This window comes from Canis lupus, chromosome 4, assembly GCF_048164855.1.
Source record: "Canis lupus baileyi chromosome 4, mCanLup2.hap1, whole genome shotgun sequence".
In the NCBI taxonomy this organism is placed as follows: Eukaryota; Metazoa; Chordata; class Mammalia; order Carnivora; family Canidae; genus Canis; species Canis lupus.
The window spans coordinates 23189170-23209759 of record NC_132841.1 but is presented as its reverse complement, the minus strand read 5'-3'; the positions used below and the strand labels follow the sequence as shown (position 1 = coordinate 23209759).

Genomic DNA, 20590 nt, shown 5'->3' with positions numbered 1-20590 from the left:
CCCATTTCAGCCCCCAGACTGAGGTCCCCTGCCTGCCTCGCCCACCTTCCTAGGAACCCTGCCGGACACCTCTGACCTCAGTGGTCATCCTCCTCAAAATGCTCCGAGCACGTAGTGTCCCTGCCCTAGAGTCCTTGAGGGCAGTGACTCACCCCGTTCCCATGGCTGCCCTTGCCCCGCACACCCCGGGCCCCGGCACTATGTGCCCCACCCCACGTATACAGTGACATAACACGCCCCTTCCCCCAGCCCCCAAGAGAGGGTGAGGTTCCCCTTTACAGATGCCACTCCCCTCATATGCTCCTTGGGGCCTAGTTTACAGAGGGCTTCTTTTTTTTTTTTTTTTTTTTTTTTTACAGAGGGCTTCTTATCTGTCATCTCCTGCCAGCTTCAGGGCTGCTGGCATGAGCCTCATTTTAGACCCAAGAAAGAGAATCACAGAGAGGTTGAGCGACTTGCTTGTGTCACACAGCAGAGCTGGGACAAAGCCTCAGTGTTCCTTCCATTGTGTGTTTTACCTACTGCTTGCTAGCATCTAACCACTACCCTCCCCACTCCCCACCAAACCCCAGACGCCCCCTGGTCTGGTAGGAAGGGCAGAACTGGGTGTGGGGAATATGCCCGAGACTGGACTGGAGTGGTTGTGAAGGGTCTGGGCAGGAACCTGCTGCAGGCCTGTCCACGGGCCCGTCTCCAGGGGAGGCAGGAAAGTGCAGTGCCAGGCAGGGACTGGGCCAGCACTGGCCACAGCCAACAGTCCAGGGGGGGTCCCAGTCCACAAGGCCACTCACCTTCTGTAGACAGAACCCGCAGGAGGCCGAGGGAGAGAGAAGGCAGAGAAGGCAAGGGTACAAATGGTTAGCAGTCAGCAGCTCTCCCAGCCCCCTCCCAGCAGTGGGGTGCTGCACTCGTCTGTGTTCTCATCGCTAGCCTACGCTGCCTGGGACGGTGGGGCATGACGGCCACAGCGCTGTGCCCGGGTGGCCGAAACCCTCACCCACCTCCTGGCCCGCGTGTGGGGTGGCTGGTGAAGATGTACGTTTTGCTGTGCCATGGGGTCCTACTCACCACGGTGGAGTCCACCTTGGGGCCACCATCATCTGCCACCACTGTCAAGGTGTAGAAGTCGCCTTTCTCCCGGTCGACCAGGCCCTTGACTGTGATCACACCCTGCGGGGAGGGGACCAGACGGGACGATGACAACATCATACCCACCAGGTGGAGGCCGCCCCATGCCCAAGGAGTCCTGGGCTCCAGCCACAGCAGACTCCTCGCTGATCCCCAGCATTCCGCCTACTTTCCCGCTTCCGCAGTGCTCCCTCCACCCAGCAGAACCTCTCTGCGAAGCTCCGTCGGCCCAAATCCTACTTCTTTCTCAAATCTTACTCGGATGCCACCTCCTCCATGTGGGCTGCCTGCTTCCCCAGCCAGGTAAGCTCACTCTCATTTGGGCCCCAGGGAGCTCCCTCACACCTGTATCGGAGCTCTTTTCACATCCTCCCCTGTGGTGCTCTGATGTACATCCCTGATTATTCCCACTTCCCCTCCCAGTCTACGAACTCATTGAGGGCTGGGAAGGGTCTCGTTCATCTCTGTGATGCCAACATTCCTCGGGACAAGCCCTGCACACTGCGGTGATTCACACCTTGCCTATCTTCAAAGAAGGGAGTCTGATGAAAGACCCACGAAAGCAGAGATGGAAGAGAAAGATCCAGATGGTAGGTAAGAGACCAGCGGCTACTTGGCTAAGACCAGCTATTGTGACGAAGCAATTGACACCTGAGAGTCTCAACAGCCAAGGTACAAAGAGAAACGTGATGACTTGCACAGCTTTCCTTGTCTAATAACAAGAAGGTTTCTGGGTTTCCTAGGTAGAACCTTTATGTTACCCCTGAATATTGAGAGGGATGCGTTACTGGGATATTTATCTCAAGGATACTCTACGATAAAGGGGAGGGTGCCGTGCGTCTAGAAGGAGCTCATTGAATGCTGGTTAGCTTTAAAAGGATGGAGCAGGGCAGCCTGGGTGGCTCAGCGGTTGAGCGTCTGCCTTCGGCCCAGGGTGTGATCCTGGAGTCCCAGGATCGAGTCCCACATCGGGCTCCCTGCATGGAGCCTGCTTCTCCCTCTGCCTGTGTCTCTGCCCCCGCCCCCATCTCTCATGAATAAATAAATAAATAAAATCTTTAAAAAAATAAAATAAAAGGATGGAGCATCCTGCCTCTCAGGGACAGCCCCTGCTGTGCCCGCTCCTCGCCTCCCTCACCGTGACGGAGTCGATCTTGAAGAGGGCTTTGGCCTGGGCGCTGGTGTAGGCGTCGAAGCGGTAGGTGATCTGATTGAGGTTGTCGATGGAGTAGGCCTGGACCCGCACGATCTCGGTGCCCAGCGCCAGGTTCTCCAGGATGGCAGCCTCGTAGGAGGCGTTGGAGAACTGCACGGCCTCGTCTAGCTCGTTGAGCAGAGTGACGTAGACGCTGCAGAAGCCCCGGTTGAAGGGCGGTGCCTGGTCGGTGGCAGACACGTTCATCAGGTAGCTGGTCTTGGTCTCGTAGTCCAGATAATCCACAGTGATGATAAGCCCCGTGCTCTCATCAATCTCAAACTTGCCCTCCGCGCCGGACAGGATGCGGTAACTCACCAGGCCACCGTCCCCTGCAGGAAGACGCGAGAGCGTGCAGCCTCGGGTGGGGCTGGGGCTGCCCCTGGCACACCTGCTACTGTCCCCGAGGGACCAGGTGAGGGGCCTTGGCGGGCCTGTGGCTTGGGCTGTCCCGAGAGCATTGGCCGAGGATGGGGCCGAGGTCTATGTGGACAGCAAGGCCCAACACGTACGACCCCTCTGCGGCTTGGCCTTGGCATGAGAGATATACAGAGAGATTTGGTTCTGCTTCTGGAGCCTCTAAATTCATGCTCAGGTATCTCCCCCCATCACCCCCACCTGCCCTGCCTTAGGTATTTAGACAAGCAGCAGTGGGGAAATTAGGGATCTCTTGTAGAGTATTAGCCAAGGGGCAGCATCCTCAGAAGACTCCATCTGGTCCCTCCAGCCAAAGGGTGCTAGCACCAAGGACACCCTCCCCCATCTTCCTCACTCCTCCTCCTCAAATCCCTCGGCCTCGCCACCTTCTTCAACCAGGAGCTCGAGCTGGGATTCCTTAGCTGCAGTCCACAGCCTTCCAGAGAAATGGCCATAAAACCTCTCAGGGAATCCCAGACTTCCTTGAAGTCATTTGCAAAACTCAGGATGGATGTGGATTTTTCTAGGGAGGGACACGTAGCTCTTACTAATGTCTCAAAAGGATTCCTGGCCCAGGAAAGGCCATGAACCGCTGGGCAACAGTGACACAGGTGACGTGAATTGTACCAATGTGCCGTTTAATAAGGGACGGCAATCCACCTGAGAAGTTTTCAGACCGATTTCCCCGCCACCCCATCCTGTGCCCCAGCGGGGGCTGAGGATGCCGAGAGGGGCTGACATGAGGGAGGCGCTGGGAAACTGGGAGCAGCTCAGGGAGCCTGTCCAGGGGGGCAGTGGACTCCTAGGAAAGTGCTCCTCCCTGGCCTGGGGCAGAGGCTCAAACAGCTGGGCCCCATGAAGAGGGTCACCCTGACTGACTTGGCCACATTCTCCTTTGTTTTGTACCGCCAACCGTGGCCATCTCGGGGGCTCCGGGTCCTCGGTGAGGTCCGGGCTGCCTTCAGAGCACTGCAGCACACTGCCCCGTGGGAAGCCTCTATGTGTCAGGCCCTGAGCTAGCACAGGCCCACAGGACACGGAGCCACCGTGGGGCAGGCCTCAGCCCGCTGTGTGACAAGGCCAAAGGCTAGCCAGGAGATGCCAGGTCCTCCAATGAAAAACCTAGACTTTCCGAGCTTGGGACCTCTTGTCTCTCCATCCAGAGACTGGGACAACTCTCCCCCATCTACTCCTTCTAGGCCTGGGCATCTGGTGGGGATGCCACCAGGACGGTCCCCAGAGCCCCCACCCCAGCTTGGGAGCTGCTGAACAGGGGAGCCTGCGGCATCCCAAGGATGACAGGCAGGAGTGGGAGGGACCATCTGCGGAGGGTCCCTCTACGGAACGGGACTCCCTCGTTTCCCCAGCCGAACTCACCAGTGTCTCGATCGGTGGCTCGGACCACGATGACTGATGTGCCAACGCCCGCAGTCTCTCGAAGCCCCAGGCGGCTGTACTGCTGCTGTGTGAACACAGGGGCCTCGTCGTTGACGTCCTCCACATACACTATCACCTGCAGCCAGACCGGGGGCGGAAGGTCAAGGTGGGATGGAGACCAGAGAAGTCCAGGGCTGGCCCGCCTGGGCCTGCATGTGTGGTCACTGCTCTCCTGGGCCAGCGGTGAGCTCCCCTTAGCTGGGCACCATGTCCCGCCACCTTGCACAGTACCGGGCATGGGGCAGGTGCTCAAACATCATTTTATCTTACTCTTGGCTCTGCTACTAACCCGGTGGGAACCTGTGACTTATGAGTGACTCTTCTGGGCCATCAAGCTGCTCAGCTATGAAATAGTAATATATCAGCCTGATAATTCATGCTCCGTGCCACTTCAAGGGTTGTTAGGAAGACAAAACCAGCCAGGCCTTGCAAAAGTGCTTCAAAAGGTTGAAGTGACCCCATTCGAATATCAAAATACATCTGAGAGAACAGTCAGAAAGATGTTAATTATGATTGTAGCAGAGGACGCTGGTGCTTAGACCCCTTTGGGTTGTTAGGCACTTTCTCTGGGTGCTCTCACTGCCAGCAGCCAGCAACCCTGGCTTTCGGTGGGGGACTCACCCCACCCCACCCAGGCTGCTGGAACATGCACACCCAGAGAGCCAGAAGTGCCTGGGAATTATGTCCCCTGGGGTAGCACTTACCCAGTGACTGGTGGGTGTGGAGTATAAAACACTCTGACTTCCTCAGCCCTGATTGGGCAGTTGGAGTGATTTTCTCCAGAGCTCCCTGTGGGGCTGAGTCAAAGTGTCCCCCCACCCTGCTGCCTTTCCTTCCCTGTTCCACGCTCCTTCCAGCTTTTCCTGGGGACACTTCCTACTTACCGTCTTCATATCCATTCTTGCCCTAGGATTTGCTTCCGAGGACCCTGGCCAAATAAGTGGCTCTATCTGAATTGTGGAATTATGCATAATTTCCATCACTGCTTATCGGTCCTTTCTAATTACTCTTTAAAGCACACACGTCTTGCGTAACAGAAGAAAATCAGTTCCAAAAATGTTTATGGAGAGAGACGTTTATGGCTGGAGATCACAGAATTTTTTTTTTTTTTTTTGCTACACCACCTGCCCCTGCCCCTCACATACACACAGGAGCACAAGGAGGGTCTGGCCCAGGGATGGGCAGGATCAGGTCTGAGTCTAGAAGGACCAGGGTGGCAGGGGAGAGCAGTGTGTCACAGAGCGCTGGTGTTTGAGGAGACACAGGGAGTCCCAGGGCCCCTCTCTCTTTTCCCAGATGGGGAGGAGGGGGGAACTGAGGCTCAGGGATGGGGAGGGACTTACCCAAGGTCTCACAGGAACTGAAGGGGCAGGAAAGAGAGGGGGTGCTCAGTCCACCAACCTCTACTCCTCTCTGCTCTATGTTGAGGGCGAGCTGGCCTCAGAACAGGAGTCAACGTCCCTCCAGCCTGACAGAACCAGGGTCAGCAGAAACTTGCCAGCAGAGTAGGAGCATCGAAGGGGCAGGGGGCATCAGCAATAGTGTGCGACACAGATCTCACAGGTGCCCACCAGTGCTCACGGCGGGGCTGCAGCACACACCATCCGAGGGCACCAATATCGGGTTTCTGATTGATCCCTGGCTTTGGGATCAGCCCTGGCTCCTCTTCTGGGCATAGCTGGGAATTCACTGGGGAAGTGAAGGGGCTTTTGTAGCAGAAATGGTGGCCTGATTTGTGGAGAACTTTAGCAGGGGGCAGGGGAGGTAACGGTTACGGGGAGGAGAGGCATGTGGGGGGTAAAGGTTTTTCTCTCCTTCCCAGCTCTTGGGGTTCCTACAGTCCTGCTGTGTCATCAGATTTCCACGTCTAGACACGCAGAACCCACTATGCAAACTAAAGTGCCCACCCCAGAGCACAGCTGTTCATAAGCCAGAACCGTCTCAGTTTGGTTTCACCAAGAACTTGGCTAGGAAGATCCTGGGTGGGGTGGGTGTGGGGGGAATTTGCATGGACAGATTTCGGGAACTCTCTTTCTGTAAACAGAAACTCACCATCCATCTTTCAAAACTGTGAGCCTTCCCCTTCCCGAGCCTGCCTGTCCAACTGGCCTTTACCCCAAGGCCCGTGGGGACACAAACAGGGCCAGTCTGCCAGGACCATAAAGAGGAGGGAGGCAGGGACACCTGGGTGGCTCAGTGGTTGAGCATCTGCCTTCGGCTCAGGGTGTGATCTTGGGGTCCCGGGATCAAGTCCCACATCGGGCTCCCCACCAGGGAGCCTGCTTCTCCCTATCCCTGTCTCTCTCTGTGTCTCCCATGAATAAATAAATTAAAAACCTAAAGAGGAGGGAGGTGGCATGGAGCCTGGGTGTGGCCTGTTCTCCACGAGGCTGGCTCCTCACCACTATCCTCTGGTTGGTTTCAGCCTTGTTTTTAGCAGCCGAGACAAGAGGCCTAATGCTGTGTGGTTTGCAAACCTGAGAGACAGATGTACAGGAAACGCATAGGTCTGCCAAGTTCTTCTAAGCGGGAGGGCTCAGCTGCTGAGCTCCTGGGCTCCCCGGAGAACCAGCCCCATCTCCAGCAGGGACGGGGCAGCGTGCGTGCATACGTGCAGCGGGCATGTGAGGCTCCCAGGCTCTAGGAGGGAGGGCCTTTCACTCCAGGCTCCTGGGCCCTCGTCTGCGCTGTCCCTGGTCTCTAAAGCAGGGACTGGAAAACGTGGATGGTCCCCAGAAGCCACCTCTGCCACTGCTGGGCAATGCTGGAGTCCCCACCCTGTGTCCAGGGAAGTCCCCATGTTTCTTGGGGCTCAGAGGTGTGGGGGCTGTGTCCTATAATGGCTATCATGCCCCTGTCTTGGGTGCCAGATCCTAAATTCCCACCTTAAAATAGCTCAGGGTTTTAGGCAGTGGACCGTGTGGTCTGAAGGGCCTGTATGTGAGGCCGCAGAGCATAGAGAGTGGAGTGAGCGACCTGTGTGGACTGCTTGGGTGTGAAGCCCAGCTCTACCCTTTACTGCTATGTGACCCTAAGCACGTTGGCCGATCCCTCTTTGCCTCAGTCACCTCCTCTATACAATGGGTATAATAACAGTGCCCACCTTGTAGGGCTATTATGAGGGTTAAGTGAGTTCAAGGGCATAAAGCACTTAGAAAGTGCCTGGCACAGAGGAAACACCAGGCGAGGACTTACTATTCCTCAGGGTTCATGGGGCGAGGACCAAAAGGAAGGTGGGCAAGCAGGTGTGCTTCTGGGTGCCCCATCCCCACACTGACGGGCACAGCGGGTTTCGATCCGGTTTATGCTGTCCCCTGGCACACTGCATACCACTTTGTTTAAAAAGGTTTGCGGTCAGGGGAACCTGGTCTGGCTCAGTGGGTGGAGCATGTGGCTCTTGATCTTGGGGTTGTGAGTTTGAGCCCTACATTGGGTGGAGAGATTACTTAAAAATAAAATCTTAAAAAAAAAAGGGTTTGCAGTTACGGTGTCAAGGTTAACAGGAGCAGGGCCTGGAGACAGGTGCCTACCTGCTCCTGGGAGGGTGGGAAGCGACGGGGCCACATGGAGTGCTGTGATGAGGAAGCTTAAAGTCCAGGTTAAGCCAGCCCTGGCTACCCTCTGTGGCCTGAAGTGGGCCCCACAAACAGCATCTCTGACGTGGGTGCACTCATTAGCATGTGGGGAAGCAAGGCATAGTCATGCAGGTGAGCGGAGCTGTGTGGGAATGCCCCCATGTGGTCAGGTCACTGAGTGTGACAAGAAGTCACCAGGGCCCTGGAATCGTTCCAAGCAGCCCCAAGGTGTAAAAACCCCAGGGAGCTGAGGCCCTCAGCCATCTCTGCCTGGCAGATCTCCCTTCGAGGGGCGCTGTAAGGACCCAGACTGCTCTTTCCATCTTCTTCTGGGCCAAGGTGGAGGGGGGCATCAACAGGACATGGCCAAGGCTGAGTCACTGACTCCCCAGCACCTCCTGTGTGATGGTGACCCCGGAGAAGGCTTCTGCTCATTATTTCCAGCCTGGGGAAATCATAGGGTGGAGATGGGGCTGATAAGCAGCTCATTTTGCTTTGCTCAGTCCTGGGTAAAAGTCCCTGCTCACTCCCCACCCCGGCTTTTCCTATCTCCCTCCTACTCTTCGCCTCTGGGGTCTGACTCACTTTCCACCTGGTTCTGGGGAAGGGGCTGTGAGCTGCTGAGTGTGCAGTGAGGGTAGGCAGGGACTTGGAGGGCTCATCTCACTTACCTCGGCCACCCCCCTGCCACTGGGCAGGATAGTGCAGAAACTGGCTGGCCAGGAGGGGTATCTGTGTGTCTGTCTTTGACTATTCAGGAAGAGGGAGGTTCATTTGATTTCAGCCACATAGGGCAGGTGCTCAAGGCGTGTGAGGGCAGGCAGAAAAGGATACATATGACGGGGCAGCTGGGAGTGGCAACTGGAATATTTTGGGGACACTTCCAATGGAAAAGTGCACTGGACCTGGATTTGGAAGACCTGGCTCAAGTCCTGGCTCTATCACTAGCAGCAACTCTGTACCTCAGTTCCCTTGGGTGTAAAATGAAGTTGGTAATGTCTCTGCCTCCAAGGTCCTATCTGTGAAATTTCCTTGGCTCATCCTTGTAAGTTGTGTGCGTGTGGTGGTGAGTCCTGCAAGGACACCTCTTTCATCCCTTAGGACACACATCGGCATCACTGGCCCCGTTTCCAGTCTGGAGAAACTGAGGCTCAGAGCAAAATGACACTTCCAAGATCCCAGGCTGGGCTTTGGCATCCCCTACCACAACCCTCGCCCCGGGTCACGGGGCACCTAAACCAGTGGTGGTCTGCTCCCACCGGGTCCAGCTGGTGGCCATCTCTGGTCCGCTGTGGCCTTGGCCCGCCTCTGAGGCCACTGCTGAAGGGGATGTGGGGCCTCGCAACCTGCTGACCATCTATGTGCAAGCCCCCCCCCCCCCCACCTTACCCTGACGGAGCTCCGCATGGGGCCCAGGTCGTGGTTGTAAGCCTCCACTATCAGCACGTGGGATGAGTTCTGCTCCCGGTCCAGGGGCCGGGGCCCTCGCATCAGGAGCCCGTTGCTGACATGGATTCGGAAGTTGTTGCCATGGTTACCTGTGGGGAGGGATGGAGGAGATACATGAGCTCTGGCCTGGAGCAAGACATGGGGGGCCCAGGCCCCCAGAATGCCGACCCTGCCCAGAGGTCTTGGGAGCCTGGCCGAAGCCCACGATGGTGAGAAGTCCTTTGCCTCATGCTGCCCTGGCCTGTTAGGATCCCACCTGGGACCCTCCTTATGGGAAGGTGGGGGGGAGGCGGGGGGGAGGTTCCCTGACACTCCCACACCCCGATGTATCAGTGGATTCAATATTGCAGAAGGATCTGGGGCACAATGGAAAGGGGAACCCAAACCAAATTCTTTGTGGGTGGTTGAATTGAGGACTTTGCATATGGCTTTGGGCTAGTCCAGGACCCATTCCACCAGCTTGGGGCAACAGCACTCTGATTTCCCTTTGGGGATCCACCTTCCTCCACTCTCACCCTATGTGCTCTGAACAGGGGTGATCTTACCCCTGATTCCCAGTGTGGGCCGATTGGCAGATTTTAGTCTCTGGCCAACAGTAATTGGTTCGGGGATGGTCACATGCTCTATCTTGGGATGATGACGACCTCTGGGGGGGCTCCCCTATCCCAAGGCCCCCTCTGTCAGGGTGATATCCCACAGGAGGAACTTCAGGAGCGTAGCAGTCAAATGCAGCACGCTCACTCAAAAACAGCCAAGTGCACATGGTCCAAGAGTGTCCGTTCCCTCCCCTTGCCCGCCCGTGTGTATGGTGCTTGGGGCTCTCTGGGCCTCACCTCCCAGACTCCTGGCAGCCTGGGGAAGCTCTGCCATCCCAAGGGCAGGAGCCCGGCCCCCTCCATCCTAGGGCAGCCCACTCACCATGAAGGATGCGGTACCACACACGCCCAAACTCGCCCTCGTCTGCGTCTGCGGCCTTCAGCTGAGGGAGAATGAGACACACGGTCACTCCCAGGGTTCTACTCCACAGGAGAAGATTGTGTGTGAAGCCCCTTCTTGCCCTCCACGCCACCCGCAGCCATCCGCGACACCCGGTGACAGCTCTATGCTGCCCTGAGTGGCAGGCACCTGCCAGTTCTGCTCCTTGATCCTTCCCCAGGGTCCCGGGGAGGTTGGGGAAGAAGGTAGATGATGGCACCGTAGCTCTCCAGATCTAGGCTTGACTAGGCCAGTCCATGGGAAGCCGCTTCCCTCCTTCAGCCCATTTTGAGATCCCAGAAGCCTCATCTGGGTGGGAGGGAGGGTGGCTGCGGGGCCGGATTGTGTGGCTGCTTCTGGCCCTCACTTTCTCAGTCTGAAGCCATTCTGGCCGCACGGAGTCCCAGGAATCCCACCCCCCACCAGGTGGCTCCGTATTCAGTCACCCACACGCTCACTCCAGCCCAGTTTCAGATCACCCCGGCTTGCTGGGCTGTGCCTCAGGCTCACGCAAGGTCTCTGGTGGAGCCCGGGGCGTTGCTGTTCTCACTCAGAGACACGACGCGGCGTTCAGCCCTTTGCACACGGAGTCCGACCTGGAGGCTGCTGGCAGAGTCACAGCCCCAACCCAGGCCCCATCAAACCAAGAACTGAACACCTACTCTACGCGCCATCCACCTGAGAGGAGTAGAGGGAGGCTCCCCTGGCAGGTGATGCAGGAAGAGGCCCGATGCCGTGAGGCTGGGAAGACTCGAGACCTCAGTATGTTGTCTCGATTTGTGGTAAACTGCTTTGTGATCCCCTCTCCTCTCCTCGCCCTGCACCCCTGCGGTGTGCACCACTGCTACCAGGTTCTTACTGGGCTGCGGCCAGTGGTGACTGGTCCGGGAGAAGGCACCTCACTAAAACTTGGGTCAATCTCATCCTTCGCCAGGATTTTGGACGTTGGGCCCTGAGAAAGAAGCAAGTCCCGCTTCCTGCTGGTGAGAACTGGGAGAATGAGAGCTCCTCTTCCGCCCCTCACCAGCTTGGCCGCAGCCACATGGATCTCCTTGTTTTTTTTTTTTGTTTTTTTTTTGTTTTTTAAAATATTTTATTTATTTATTCATGAGAGACACACAGAGAGAGAGAGAGAGAGGCAGAGACACAGGCAGAGGGAGAAGTAGGCTCCATGCAGGGAGCCCAACGTGGGACTCAATCCCGGGTCCCCAGGATCATCCCCTGAGCCCAAGGCAGGCGCTAAACCGCTGAGCCACCCAGAGATCCCCACTCCTTACTCTTTCTTAACTGCCAAGTGCATGCTCCCTCCTCCACTGGCCAGCTCTCCCTCCACATATTTGCCTGCTCACAGCCCTCTCAGTCCCTTCAGGTCTCTGCTCAAATGTCATCTTCTCATGGGGCCTTCCCTGAGCACTGGAGGTGGAGGTGCATTCCCCACTCCATTACCTGGGCTGTCCCCGCCCCCACCAGCTTCTGGCACACTGTCTCCTTGCTTAGTGTCTACAGGGCCACAGAGAGGAGGGGCACCTTGGCCCACTGCTGTATCCCCAGTTTCTAAGACAATGGCCCTGGCACGGTGGCCACTGTGCTGTACTTCTGGGAGCTCGTGGTGGGTCCTTTTGTGGAGGAAGCTGCTCAAGACTTAGGTTCCTTCACAGGGAGCTGGCTGCTGGGGAGGTTGTGGGGGGACTCTGGCTTCCGGGAAGAAAGAAGGCTGGGGGAGGGTGTTGTGTGTGGTGTGGTGTGTAGGGAGGGCTGGAGCTTCCACCTGGAGGGCCTCCAGGGGCCCGCTCAAACTATAAGGAGCAGAGCTGTGGCTCTCTCTCAATTTTGTGCTTTCTGCCCTAAGATCTCCTGGATCTTTGAAAATGTCTCTCACCCCTCACTTCACAGCCAGACGCACCTTCAAAGGGCAGGTGCTCTTCCGGGAACCTGAGGGGTTAAGCCTGGAAGGTGAGGGGCCCAGGGACGCAGGAGGGGAGCAGGGCCCGGAACTGCCAAGGCCTGTCACTTCGCTGCTAGGCTGTGGCCTTTCGTCCCCCCTTGTCCCCTCTCCCGGGTAACCTGGAGGCTGGCAGGCACTGAATAGTCGGCTGCAGACCATACCATTCAAACATCGGATGGGGGAAGGTGAGAGCCGCTGCAGAGGCAGTGAAATGGTCCCTGGGGCTCTCCAAGCGCCTCCACCCTGGCCCTTGAGAGGGCTCCAAGGAGACCGGCTGGAGAGAGACCCTGGGAGGGCTTGGGAGCGCCCGGGCTCCTCTGCACAACCCAGTTGCCATCCCTACCCTCTTGGCTGTCCCCTCCCCCAAGGCAGGGCCCCAATTCATCCAGACAAAGCCAGGACGAGCTGGAGAGTGAGTGACGACTAAGGCCCACCCTGCCCAGCCTGGCTGAGTGAGGGGCACAGGGCACGGCGGAGTCACCGTGGGCACCTGGTGTTCCCTGGCCCTCCCGTGGACAGCAAGACAGCCTTTCTACCCAGCTTGGGACTGCTGAGCGCTGGCTCTGAGGTCAGTGCTCCGGGGAGCGTAGGAAAGGGCGTGGTGAGGAAAGTGGGGCCGGACCCTTGCCTGGGGTACTCTGGGGAGGATGTGGGGGTGCACTCAGACCCGGGGAATCCCTCTTCTTTTGTGGAGAGTGGAAACAAGGTCCAGTGAAGGATAGTGACCAGCCCAAGGCAACACGGCAAGATGTGTTCTGAGGTCAGGGCCCCTGCTCCAGCAGGCACTGTTCTGTGGAGTTCTGAGGGAAGAAAGAAGGTTCTAGACTGAACTTGCAGACATATGCCCAGAGCAGGGCCTGCCAGTGTGCCTTGGGTGTGCGGGGAGGGAAGAGCTTCAAACTGCCCTCAAGACTGTTCCCAACCTTGGTCTGGTGGAGGCCTCATTTCCCCACAAGCAGCTGGCCCTGGGTGGATCAGAGGGGCTGTAGAGGGACCTGGCAGCTGGTTTTGCTGTGTGTTCCAGGGAGGGTGGGTTGATATTTTCAAGCACTTTAGAATCTCTGGCTTCCAAGAAAACTAGTAAGATGCTAATTATAGCTCATTAATCTATTAAAGTCCTTCCCCAAGGACTGAAGTCCAGACCACCTTTACTACCCCAATAGGATCTGCAGATCCTTGTGAGGGCCTTACAGTAACATCAGGGCTAGCAGGATTGAGACCTCTCCCACTTCTGATTGTCCTCGTCTCACTCCAGCCAAGTACTGCCCAGGGTAGGATAGAGGGCCAGTTTTCTCCCTCTGGGAGACGGTGGTGGGCACACTCCAGCCCTTCTCCATACCCCTATTCAAGGGCAGGCCAACCCACATATGGCTGCCCAGCCAGAGTGCTTTCTAGGCCCAATGCCTGAAAGGCAGAGGCCGTGGGCAGCTAGACGGGCATCAAAATTTCCAGCTGGGAGCTGGGAGGGGTTGTGTTCTGCCTGGAAACGCTGGAAGGAGTGGTGGCAGGGAATGGGTGGGAGGCGGGGTGGGGTGCCCTGGATGCCCTCAGTTGGCTGGGTGCGGGACCAGGCTGCAGGCAGGAAGGAGGCTGAGCGCAGGGACCCGGAGTAAGGTCCTGCCACTGCTGGTGAGTGCCTGGGGTGGGGACAGGGGGTGCTCTATAGGGCAGGGGCTGGGGGCCCCTCCCTGCTCCCCATTGCCGCTGACACAGACTCTGTAGCCCACATACAGAGCCTTAGCACGACTCTGCCGAGTGCCATGCTAGAAATGTAACTGTAAGTTCATTCTAAGCTGTGAGCTGGGGGAGAAGGAGGGAAACCTGCCATCCCCCACCACAGGAAGGTCTCCAAGGTCAAAGAGAAAGAAATGATGATCAAAAATAAAAGATAGTGCTGGCCTGCAAGCTGGAGGTAGCCTACTTGTGTGTTTTGTTTGGCCTGTCCTAGTGTTTTGAGTTTTTGAAACTTCATTTCAAATTTTTTTGGGGGTCAAGGTCATTTCCTCTGCAGCATATCCCCGTTCCCCGGCTCCTCTCTTGCTTGAACCAAATTTGAATCTGTTGTCGACATTTAAATGTCTGGAACACTGGCCTGAAATGTCGAGATTTCTGGCTTCTTTTGGGAAACTCTTGGGAAACCACACCGGGCCTGCATTCCATCAGGCTGGCCGGGGCTCCTCTATCTCTGAGGGCACTGTCCACGTTGGCCCGCCACCAGTCCTCTGTGGCCACATGTTCTCTACTGGCCAGGCTCTGTAAGTATTTTCATCTGCAACCCCAGACATATTCAACCAGCGGCTCAGCCTGACTTTCCATCTCCAAAGATCCTCTGCTGGGCTCCCGTTAGTGATAACATGGGTTATGAGTTAGTTAGGTCATGAGCGATAACAGGTGACTGCTGTCTGGGGAGCGTTTCGAGCCCTACCTTATCAACTCTGTAGCTCTTTGTGGGTTATTTCTTACCTATTCTATAATGGCTCAGTGATCCCAGAGATTGGGAGCCATAGAGCCAGGAGTCTAGAAACCTGGTTCTGGCCCATTGCTTGGCAATGGCTCCCAGTGTGGGCTTGGGCTTGGACTGCCCTTGTTGGGATCTTGGTTTCCTTACTTGTCATGGGAGCAGGCTGGGCTGCACTGGGCAGTACCAATGGGAACGCCCATGGCACCAGGCAGGTGACATAAGGTGTGTAGAGGGCCTGTGGGGGCGGTATGCTGCTCTGGGGGCCGGAGATCTGTCTAAAGGGGACAACTGCTGCTTGGCCTTGGCTACTGGATACCAGGCAGAAACTGGCCCTGTGTTGCCCTTGTTGAAATTCTGGAATTTCAAGAAAAGCCAGATATCCAGATTTTATGCGAAATCTCTTGGTTTTTGGTCTGTGACTTTTAAAATATTCACAATTAACTGAAATTTATAAAAACACACCATGTCCAATGAAACATACCCGTGCCCCCAGTTTGCAGCCCCAACATTAGATAATTGTCAGGGTCCTTGGCCAGTTGCAGCATCCTATAACTGATGACTTGTTCTGGGTCACAGAAAGACCTATTGATGGAGTTGGTTTCACATTCCCAGGTTTTCAGGTATAAGACTATTGTAATTCACGAGAATTTATTTTTTTAATGCCAGGGCCATTACCCTCCTGTCTCCTCTGTGGCAGGTGGGCAGGGGATATAGCAGAACAAGGACAAGAGTTCAGGCCCAGCTCCATCACTTTCTGCTATATGACCTAAGGCTTGTCACCTCTCTGGTCCTCACTGTTCTAACCTGTAAAATGGCCACGATGGCATCTGCAGCTAGTTTCCCAGCAGCCACCCTCCATCAGCCTTCCCTTCCCTCACCAGCCCTGGGTCCAGCTGATTTGTCTCTGAGCTCCTGTCCCCTTCCTGTTGCAGGAGCCATGAGCACACCGAGTTCCAGTCCCCTTGCCTTCCTCACAGCTCCTGTCACTCCGGGCAGCTCCGCAGAGGCAGTGGACCCCCTCCCCATGCTCATCACCCTCGCCTGCATCTTCCTCCTGCTGGCCAGCTGTCTGCTGTTCATGACCCTCTGCAAACCTGCCGCCCTGGACCCAATCCACCGCCGGGCTCGGGAGTGCATGCCCCACCACCCCGGGAGCCCCAGTGAGCCCCAGCTCAGGCTCTGGAAGCGCCTGGGCTCTCTGCGCCGCTCCCTGCACAGCTTCCACCGAGGCAGGCCTGTTCCCCGACGCCCCCTGCCTGGCTGTGATGACAACCACGACTGTGACTGTCCGGAATCTACCAAGATGTGACAGGGGTGTTCCCGCCATCCAGGACCCACCCACGGATCCTCCTGCCTCGGACAGAGCCTGGAACCAGGGGCTGCAGAAGCACGTAGGCCCCACGCTCAGCCCCAGTGGGCCCTGTGTGCCCAGGCCCATGGTCTTTCCCAGAACAGCCCTGGGAGGAACACCTGCCTCTCTGCAGACCCTCTAGCTGCTGCCTGCTGAGAGCACTAGACCAACTGCAGGGCCAGAAGGTATGACCTGGGGCCCCCCAGTACCCTCCTCTGGCAACCAGGCACCAACCACCTCTGGGAAACGACACCCCTGCTTCCCCCCAGAAGTCCTGCTCACCCTCCAGGTGCCAACACATGGATTCCAGCTGGGGTTGCCAAACGGCCAAAGGTTCCCTCCAGCCAAGTGAAATACTCGGCCCACACGGGGGGTAAGGTACTGTCGTGCCCTCTGTGCCAACTCAGTGCCCAAGGCAAAAGGAAAGCCAGGGACTCCTCCCCTGGGAATTCCCGGGCCCCAGGAGCATTCGCCTAACAATCCCTGGGTGCAGCCAGCACCCTCGAGGTGGGTCATATGTCCCGGTGCATGCTGGGAGGAGGGCAAGCAAGAGGCTCTCGGCACTGCCCAGCCAATCACCATCCTGACACCCGTCTTGGTGGCCCCCCTCGAAGGTGCTCACATCACAGTGGACCAGGAAGGGGCTGAGAACAGGTGAAGGAACTCCTTGCTAGGCCAGGACCCATGCTGGGAGGCATTGCCAGGAGCTAGAGGCGATGCCACCCGGGCTCTGAGGGCACATCACAGCACTCCTGCCTCATCCAGGGAAGGAGGCATCCTCCCTTTGGGGTAGGAGGGTCCAGAGCGGTCCAGGACAGCGCCTCAGGACGGGACCACGCTAGGTACGCTGAGTTTCTGGCAATCACGTCACTGACTGGCTACCTGTCAAAGCAACCCCACCCTAGAGCGGGCTTCTCAGAATTCCAAACCCCCAAACTCTCCCCACGGGGCCGTGGCTGTACACTTTGGTCCCAAATTTGGAGAGCAAACAGGAGTTCTGAGCTGCCCATCTGCTGCTCCAGAGAGTCGGCTGGCCAGGGCCACCTTGTGCCTTGTCACAGGGCTGCCCCATCCCACCCTGCTATGACTCACGGCACAGCCAGCCAGGTCTTCTCAAAGAGTGAGCTCCAGCTTTGCCACTTGTTCCCAACTGCTGCAGCTCCAGAACCATCACTGGCTCCCAACTGCCAGCTAGATAAACCCAGAGCCCCTTTGTGTGATGCTCAGTGCCCTTTGGGAGCCGGCTCCAAGCTATCTTTCTAGCCTCATCTTGACCCAAGACTCCAGACAAACTCAACTACCTGTCCTCCCCAGGCTTACGCTTTGCAAGGCATCCTCCGTGAAGCCATCTTTGCTCTCCAGCTGAAAGGCACCTCCTGCCTGGAACCACCCCTACACTTCGTGTCTCTCAGAGGGAGGGCAGGGATCACTTCCTCTCAGCAGTGTGGGCCACCCACATCTAGGTCTCCTCCTTCTTACGAGCCTGGGAGCTTGCAGAGAGTGAGACTACGTCCAGCCTCTCACGCTGCCTCACCAGCTCCAGGCACAGAAGCATGAATGATGCCTCTATTTCCTGAGTGAAGGGCAGCCCCATCTGCATGTGTCCCCAACCCCCGAAAGCTTAAGGAGTCCTAGGGGTGGGGGAGGGGCTCTTCTTCCCTCACATGCCCCTAGACAGAAGTTTGTCTCCAAGCAAGTTGGTGAGGCCCACCGTTCCTTCCCTTCCAGGTCATTCTGACATCAGAGAGTGAGGCCACCTTGGCCAGAAACTTCCAGGGCCTTGGAGAAGGCACTAATGCCTGAATTTCTCCCTTAGAAATGGGGAAATTGGGGCTGCCCTGTCTCACTCCTGGACTTGACAACTTCAGGCTGTGTAGTGTTCTGTTAACAGAAACCAATTCTTCAGGTTTGGAAAGTGGGGCAGGCCTCCTCCCATGGGAGTTTGTTACCCTTTATCCTTCCAGCCGGTGAACTTCTTTCTGGTTCCCTTCCCAGGGCCTCCCTGAGACGTCCCAGGATGAATTTGGCCTACAGTCTCCCGTGTCATCCCCTAGCCAGTGTGTGTGCCCACCTGGCACTAGGTGCTCTCTTCCTGGAGACCAGGGGTAGGGGTAAGGCTTCCCGGAGACCTAAAGGCAATGGAAAAGCTGGGGGGGGGGGCGGTGGCGGCCCTGGGAGACTGTCGGTCTGGTAGAGTGGGGTGGCAGGCGTAAGGCTAGAGGAGGAGCTGAGGCCCAGAGGAAGAGAACCTCCTGGTGCGTCCTTCTGGGACCAACCCAGAGACTCTGGCATATTCTCGTGGCTTCCTGGACTCCAGGAGTCAGCACCCTGCTCCCAGCCCACTCGCTTCCTGCTTGGCTCCCAGCGGGCCAGAGGCAGGGAGCTGGACACACTTGCAGCCTAACCCTGATCCTGGGAGCCTGCCCCAGGGACAGGCCCAGATTTGCTGTGCTGGGCTCCGCCTCCGCCTCCACAGCTGCTGAAGAGGGTAATTCATTCCCAGCCTCCCTCCCCACAGCCACTGAGGCCTCCAGGGCAAGGTGGGGGAGGGCACCCGAGCCTCACTTTCAGGTCCTCTCCTTTCTCCCGCTGAGCCTTATAGCTGTCACTCCTGCTCCCCAGGCAAAGGGGCTCTTTCTTCTCGTGCCTGTTTAACCTCTCGAGAGGAGAGCTTTGGCCAAGGACCCATGAAAGCCTCTCTGTGCTGGGCCCCGCCGGGCCCTGGCTCTTTCCCCCTCACCTCCTTCCAGGGAAAATGTGACAGCTCCATGCCCTTGCTGCTGTGACAGGCCCTCTGGGTGGGGTGGAGGGAGAGGAGCGGGCTTTGGGGGAAGGGGAGAGGCAAAGCCTTCCTTATGTTTTTTGGGGGAGCCAGGGTGCTGTCAGTAGGCTACAGAAACGAAAGGCCTACTCTCCCCAGGAGGGAGGAGGGCTCCTGCCTACCTCCCGAGCTGCCGCTGGACCCTCTCCTGTTTCCATCCCTCCACGTGGCATCTGTGCCCTGGCCTCCCTGAGCATGTGTGCAGCCCCGCCTGTCCCCAGCCCACCAGCTGCCCCAGGGGGCCACGGCCACCTGCCTGCACGATGCTGTGTCCCTCAGGGATGTCCTCGGGGACGCTGGCCTCGTAGCTGCTCTGCAGAAAGATGGGCCGGTTGTCGTTCACGTCCAGGACGGTGACGAACACGGTGGCTGTCCCCGTGCGCCGCTTACCTACGGGGCCATTGTCTGTGGGAGCCGAAGGAGGATGGGCTGTTAGCTGCTGCGTGAGGGGCACATTCCCTGGGCACGTGTCCTGTTCATCCCACCCACTCTGGCTCTGGCAAGGGGTGGCTCTTTCCCCTTTTAGATTGAGAATAACACTAACAAGGCTTATTAGGCCCCAGGCGCTATTCTAACGCATTCAGTCCTCACAAGAAGCACGTGAAGTTGGTGCTGCTTTCATTAGCCCCATCTCACAGAGGGGGTAACTGAGGCACGAAGCAGTTCTGTGGTAGCCCCCAGAACATATGCCCTTGCCAGGTCCCTGGCAGCTTGTGAGTGCAAACTGAGTAGGAAAAAGTGTCTTTGAAGATGTAACGGAGTTAAGGATCTTGAGATGAGGTGTCCCGGACTGTCTGGGTGGGCCACAGACCCAATGACTAGGGTCCTTAGGAGAAGAAGGCAGAGAGAGAAGGTCATGTTGAGTCAGAGGCATAGATTGGATTTTGCAACCACAAGCCAAGAAATACTTAGAGCCCCCAGAACCTGGAAGAGTCAAGGAAGGATTCCCCTCTAGAGCCTTCAGAGGGGAATGCAGGCAGCCCTGCTGACACCTTAATTTTGAACTTCTGGCCTCTAGGGCCATGAGGAAATAAATTTCTACTCTTTTAAGCTACCCAGTCTTGGCAATTTGTTACAGTGGCCTGAGGAGGCAGGTGCAGGTACCAAGATCACAAGCCAGCGGCTCTCAGGGCCAGGTGGGTGAGACCCATGGGCGCACACACGGGAGGGCCGACCCCAGCGGGCAGCTCCCCCCTCTTCCAGTCCACAGGGGACAGACAGAGGGTGGGCCCAGTGACACTACATCTTCTGATTTTTTCCAGAGAAACTGAACATCGGAGCTTGTACATAAAATCTCCTGATTTTCAAATGTTCGCAACTGATTGTCATCCTGTGTGAAATAAGAGATGGGTCAAACCGGCCTAGAGGAGAGATCTGGCCTCTGGGCCCTCTGCACTCAGGGGTACAAGCCCCGCTTGATTTCTAAGCCTAAGGTGTCCACGGGTTTTGCCCATCCAGGTTCCTGCAGGACCCTCCCAGGGCTGGGGAAGCGGCTCAGCCCCAGGGGCAGCTGTCAGATTGTCCTCCCAGAAGGAAGGAGCTTGTGCGACATGTCCAGGCAAGGACAGTCACCCCAGGAGGAGTACAGGTAGCTGGAGTGGGCTGAGGACGAGGGGTGACTCCATCCTTCTTCCCAGGCCAGCTGACCACATGCCGGGCCACAGTTGCCCATCCCGAGGTAGGTGATCCTGCCCTCCTAAGCTCTTCTCCAAGCCCATCCTCCCACTGGAGGCTCCTGGAGGTCCTGCTTACTTGCCCCCAGCTGGGGACAGTTCGGGCTGGCAGGGCCCATCAGAGGCCTGATCCTGAGCCCTCTCCTCAGCCAGGCAGTGCTTG

At 57.3% G+C, this 20590-nt stretch overlaps 2 protein-coding genes across 4 annotated transcripts in view; one reads left to right on the top strand and one right to left on the bottom strand.

Annotated features, from left to right (window-relative positions):
- Positions 1–327: 327 nt before the first annotated feature.
- The window catches only part of LOC140631987 (cadherin-23-like), a 283795-nt gene continuing 263532 nt past the window's right edge, over positions 328–20590 (bottom strand). The window contains exons 27-33 of the mRNA XM_072823494.1: positions 19011–19159; positions 10120–10180; positions 9142–9290; positions 4118–4253; positions 2267–2655; positions 1069–1170; positions 328–794 (exon numbers count right to left, since the gene is read on the bottom strand). Coding sequence (XP_072679595.1) covers positions 543–794; positions 1069–1170; positions 2267–2655; positions 4118–4253; positions 9142–9290; positions 10120–10180; positions 19011–19159 — 1238 coding nt within the window. The 3' untranslated portion in view covers positions 328–542. The remainder of the gene's footprint in view (positions 795–1068; positions 1171–2266; positions 2656–4117; positions 4254–9141; positions 9291–10119; positions 10181–19010; positions 19160–20590) is intronic.
- C4H10orf105 (chromosome 4 C10orf105 homolog) lies at positions 12306–20067 on the top strand. Of its 3 annotated transcripts, XR_012029500.1 has the most exons (3): positions 13612–13750; positions 15515–16775; positions 17929–20067. XR_012029500.1 is itself a non-coding variant. In XM_072823493.1 (2 exons), the coding sequence occupies exon 2, from the start codon at positions 15520–15522 to the stop codon at positions 15889–15891; it is 372 nt and encodes a 123-aa protein (XP_072679594.1). In that variant the 5' UTR covers positions 12306–12689; positions 15515–15519; the 3' UTR covers positions 15892–20067. The 3 variants fall into 3 exon arrangements, 2 of the variants coding, with proteins under 2 accessions (XP_072679594.1, XP_072679593.1); XM_072823493.1 differs by lacking the exon at positions 13612–13750 and adding an exon at positions 12306–12689 and having other exon boundaries at positions 15515–20067; XM_072823492.1 differs by having other exon boundaries at positions 15515–20067.

Excerpts from the sequence above, each read along its gene's own strand:
- C4H10orf105 (XM_072823493.1), top strand. The coding sequence starts at position 15,520 with ATGAGCACACCGAGTTCCAGTCCCCTTGCCTTCCTCACAGCTCCTGTC.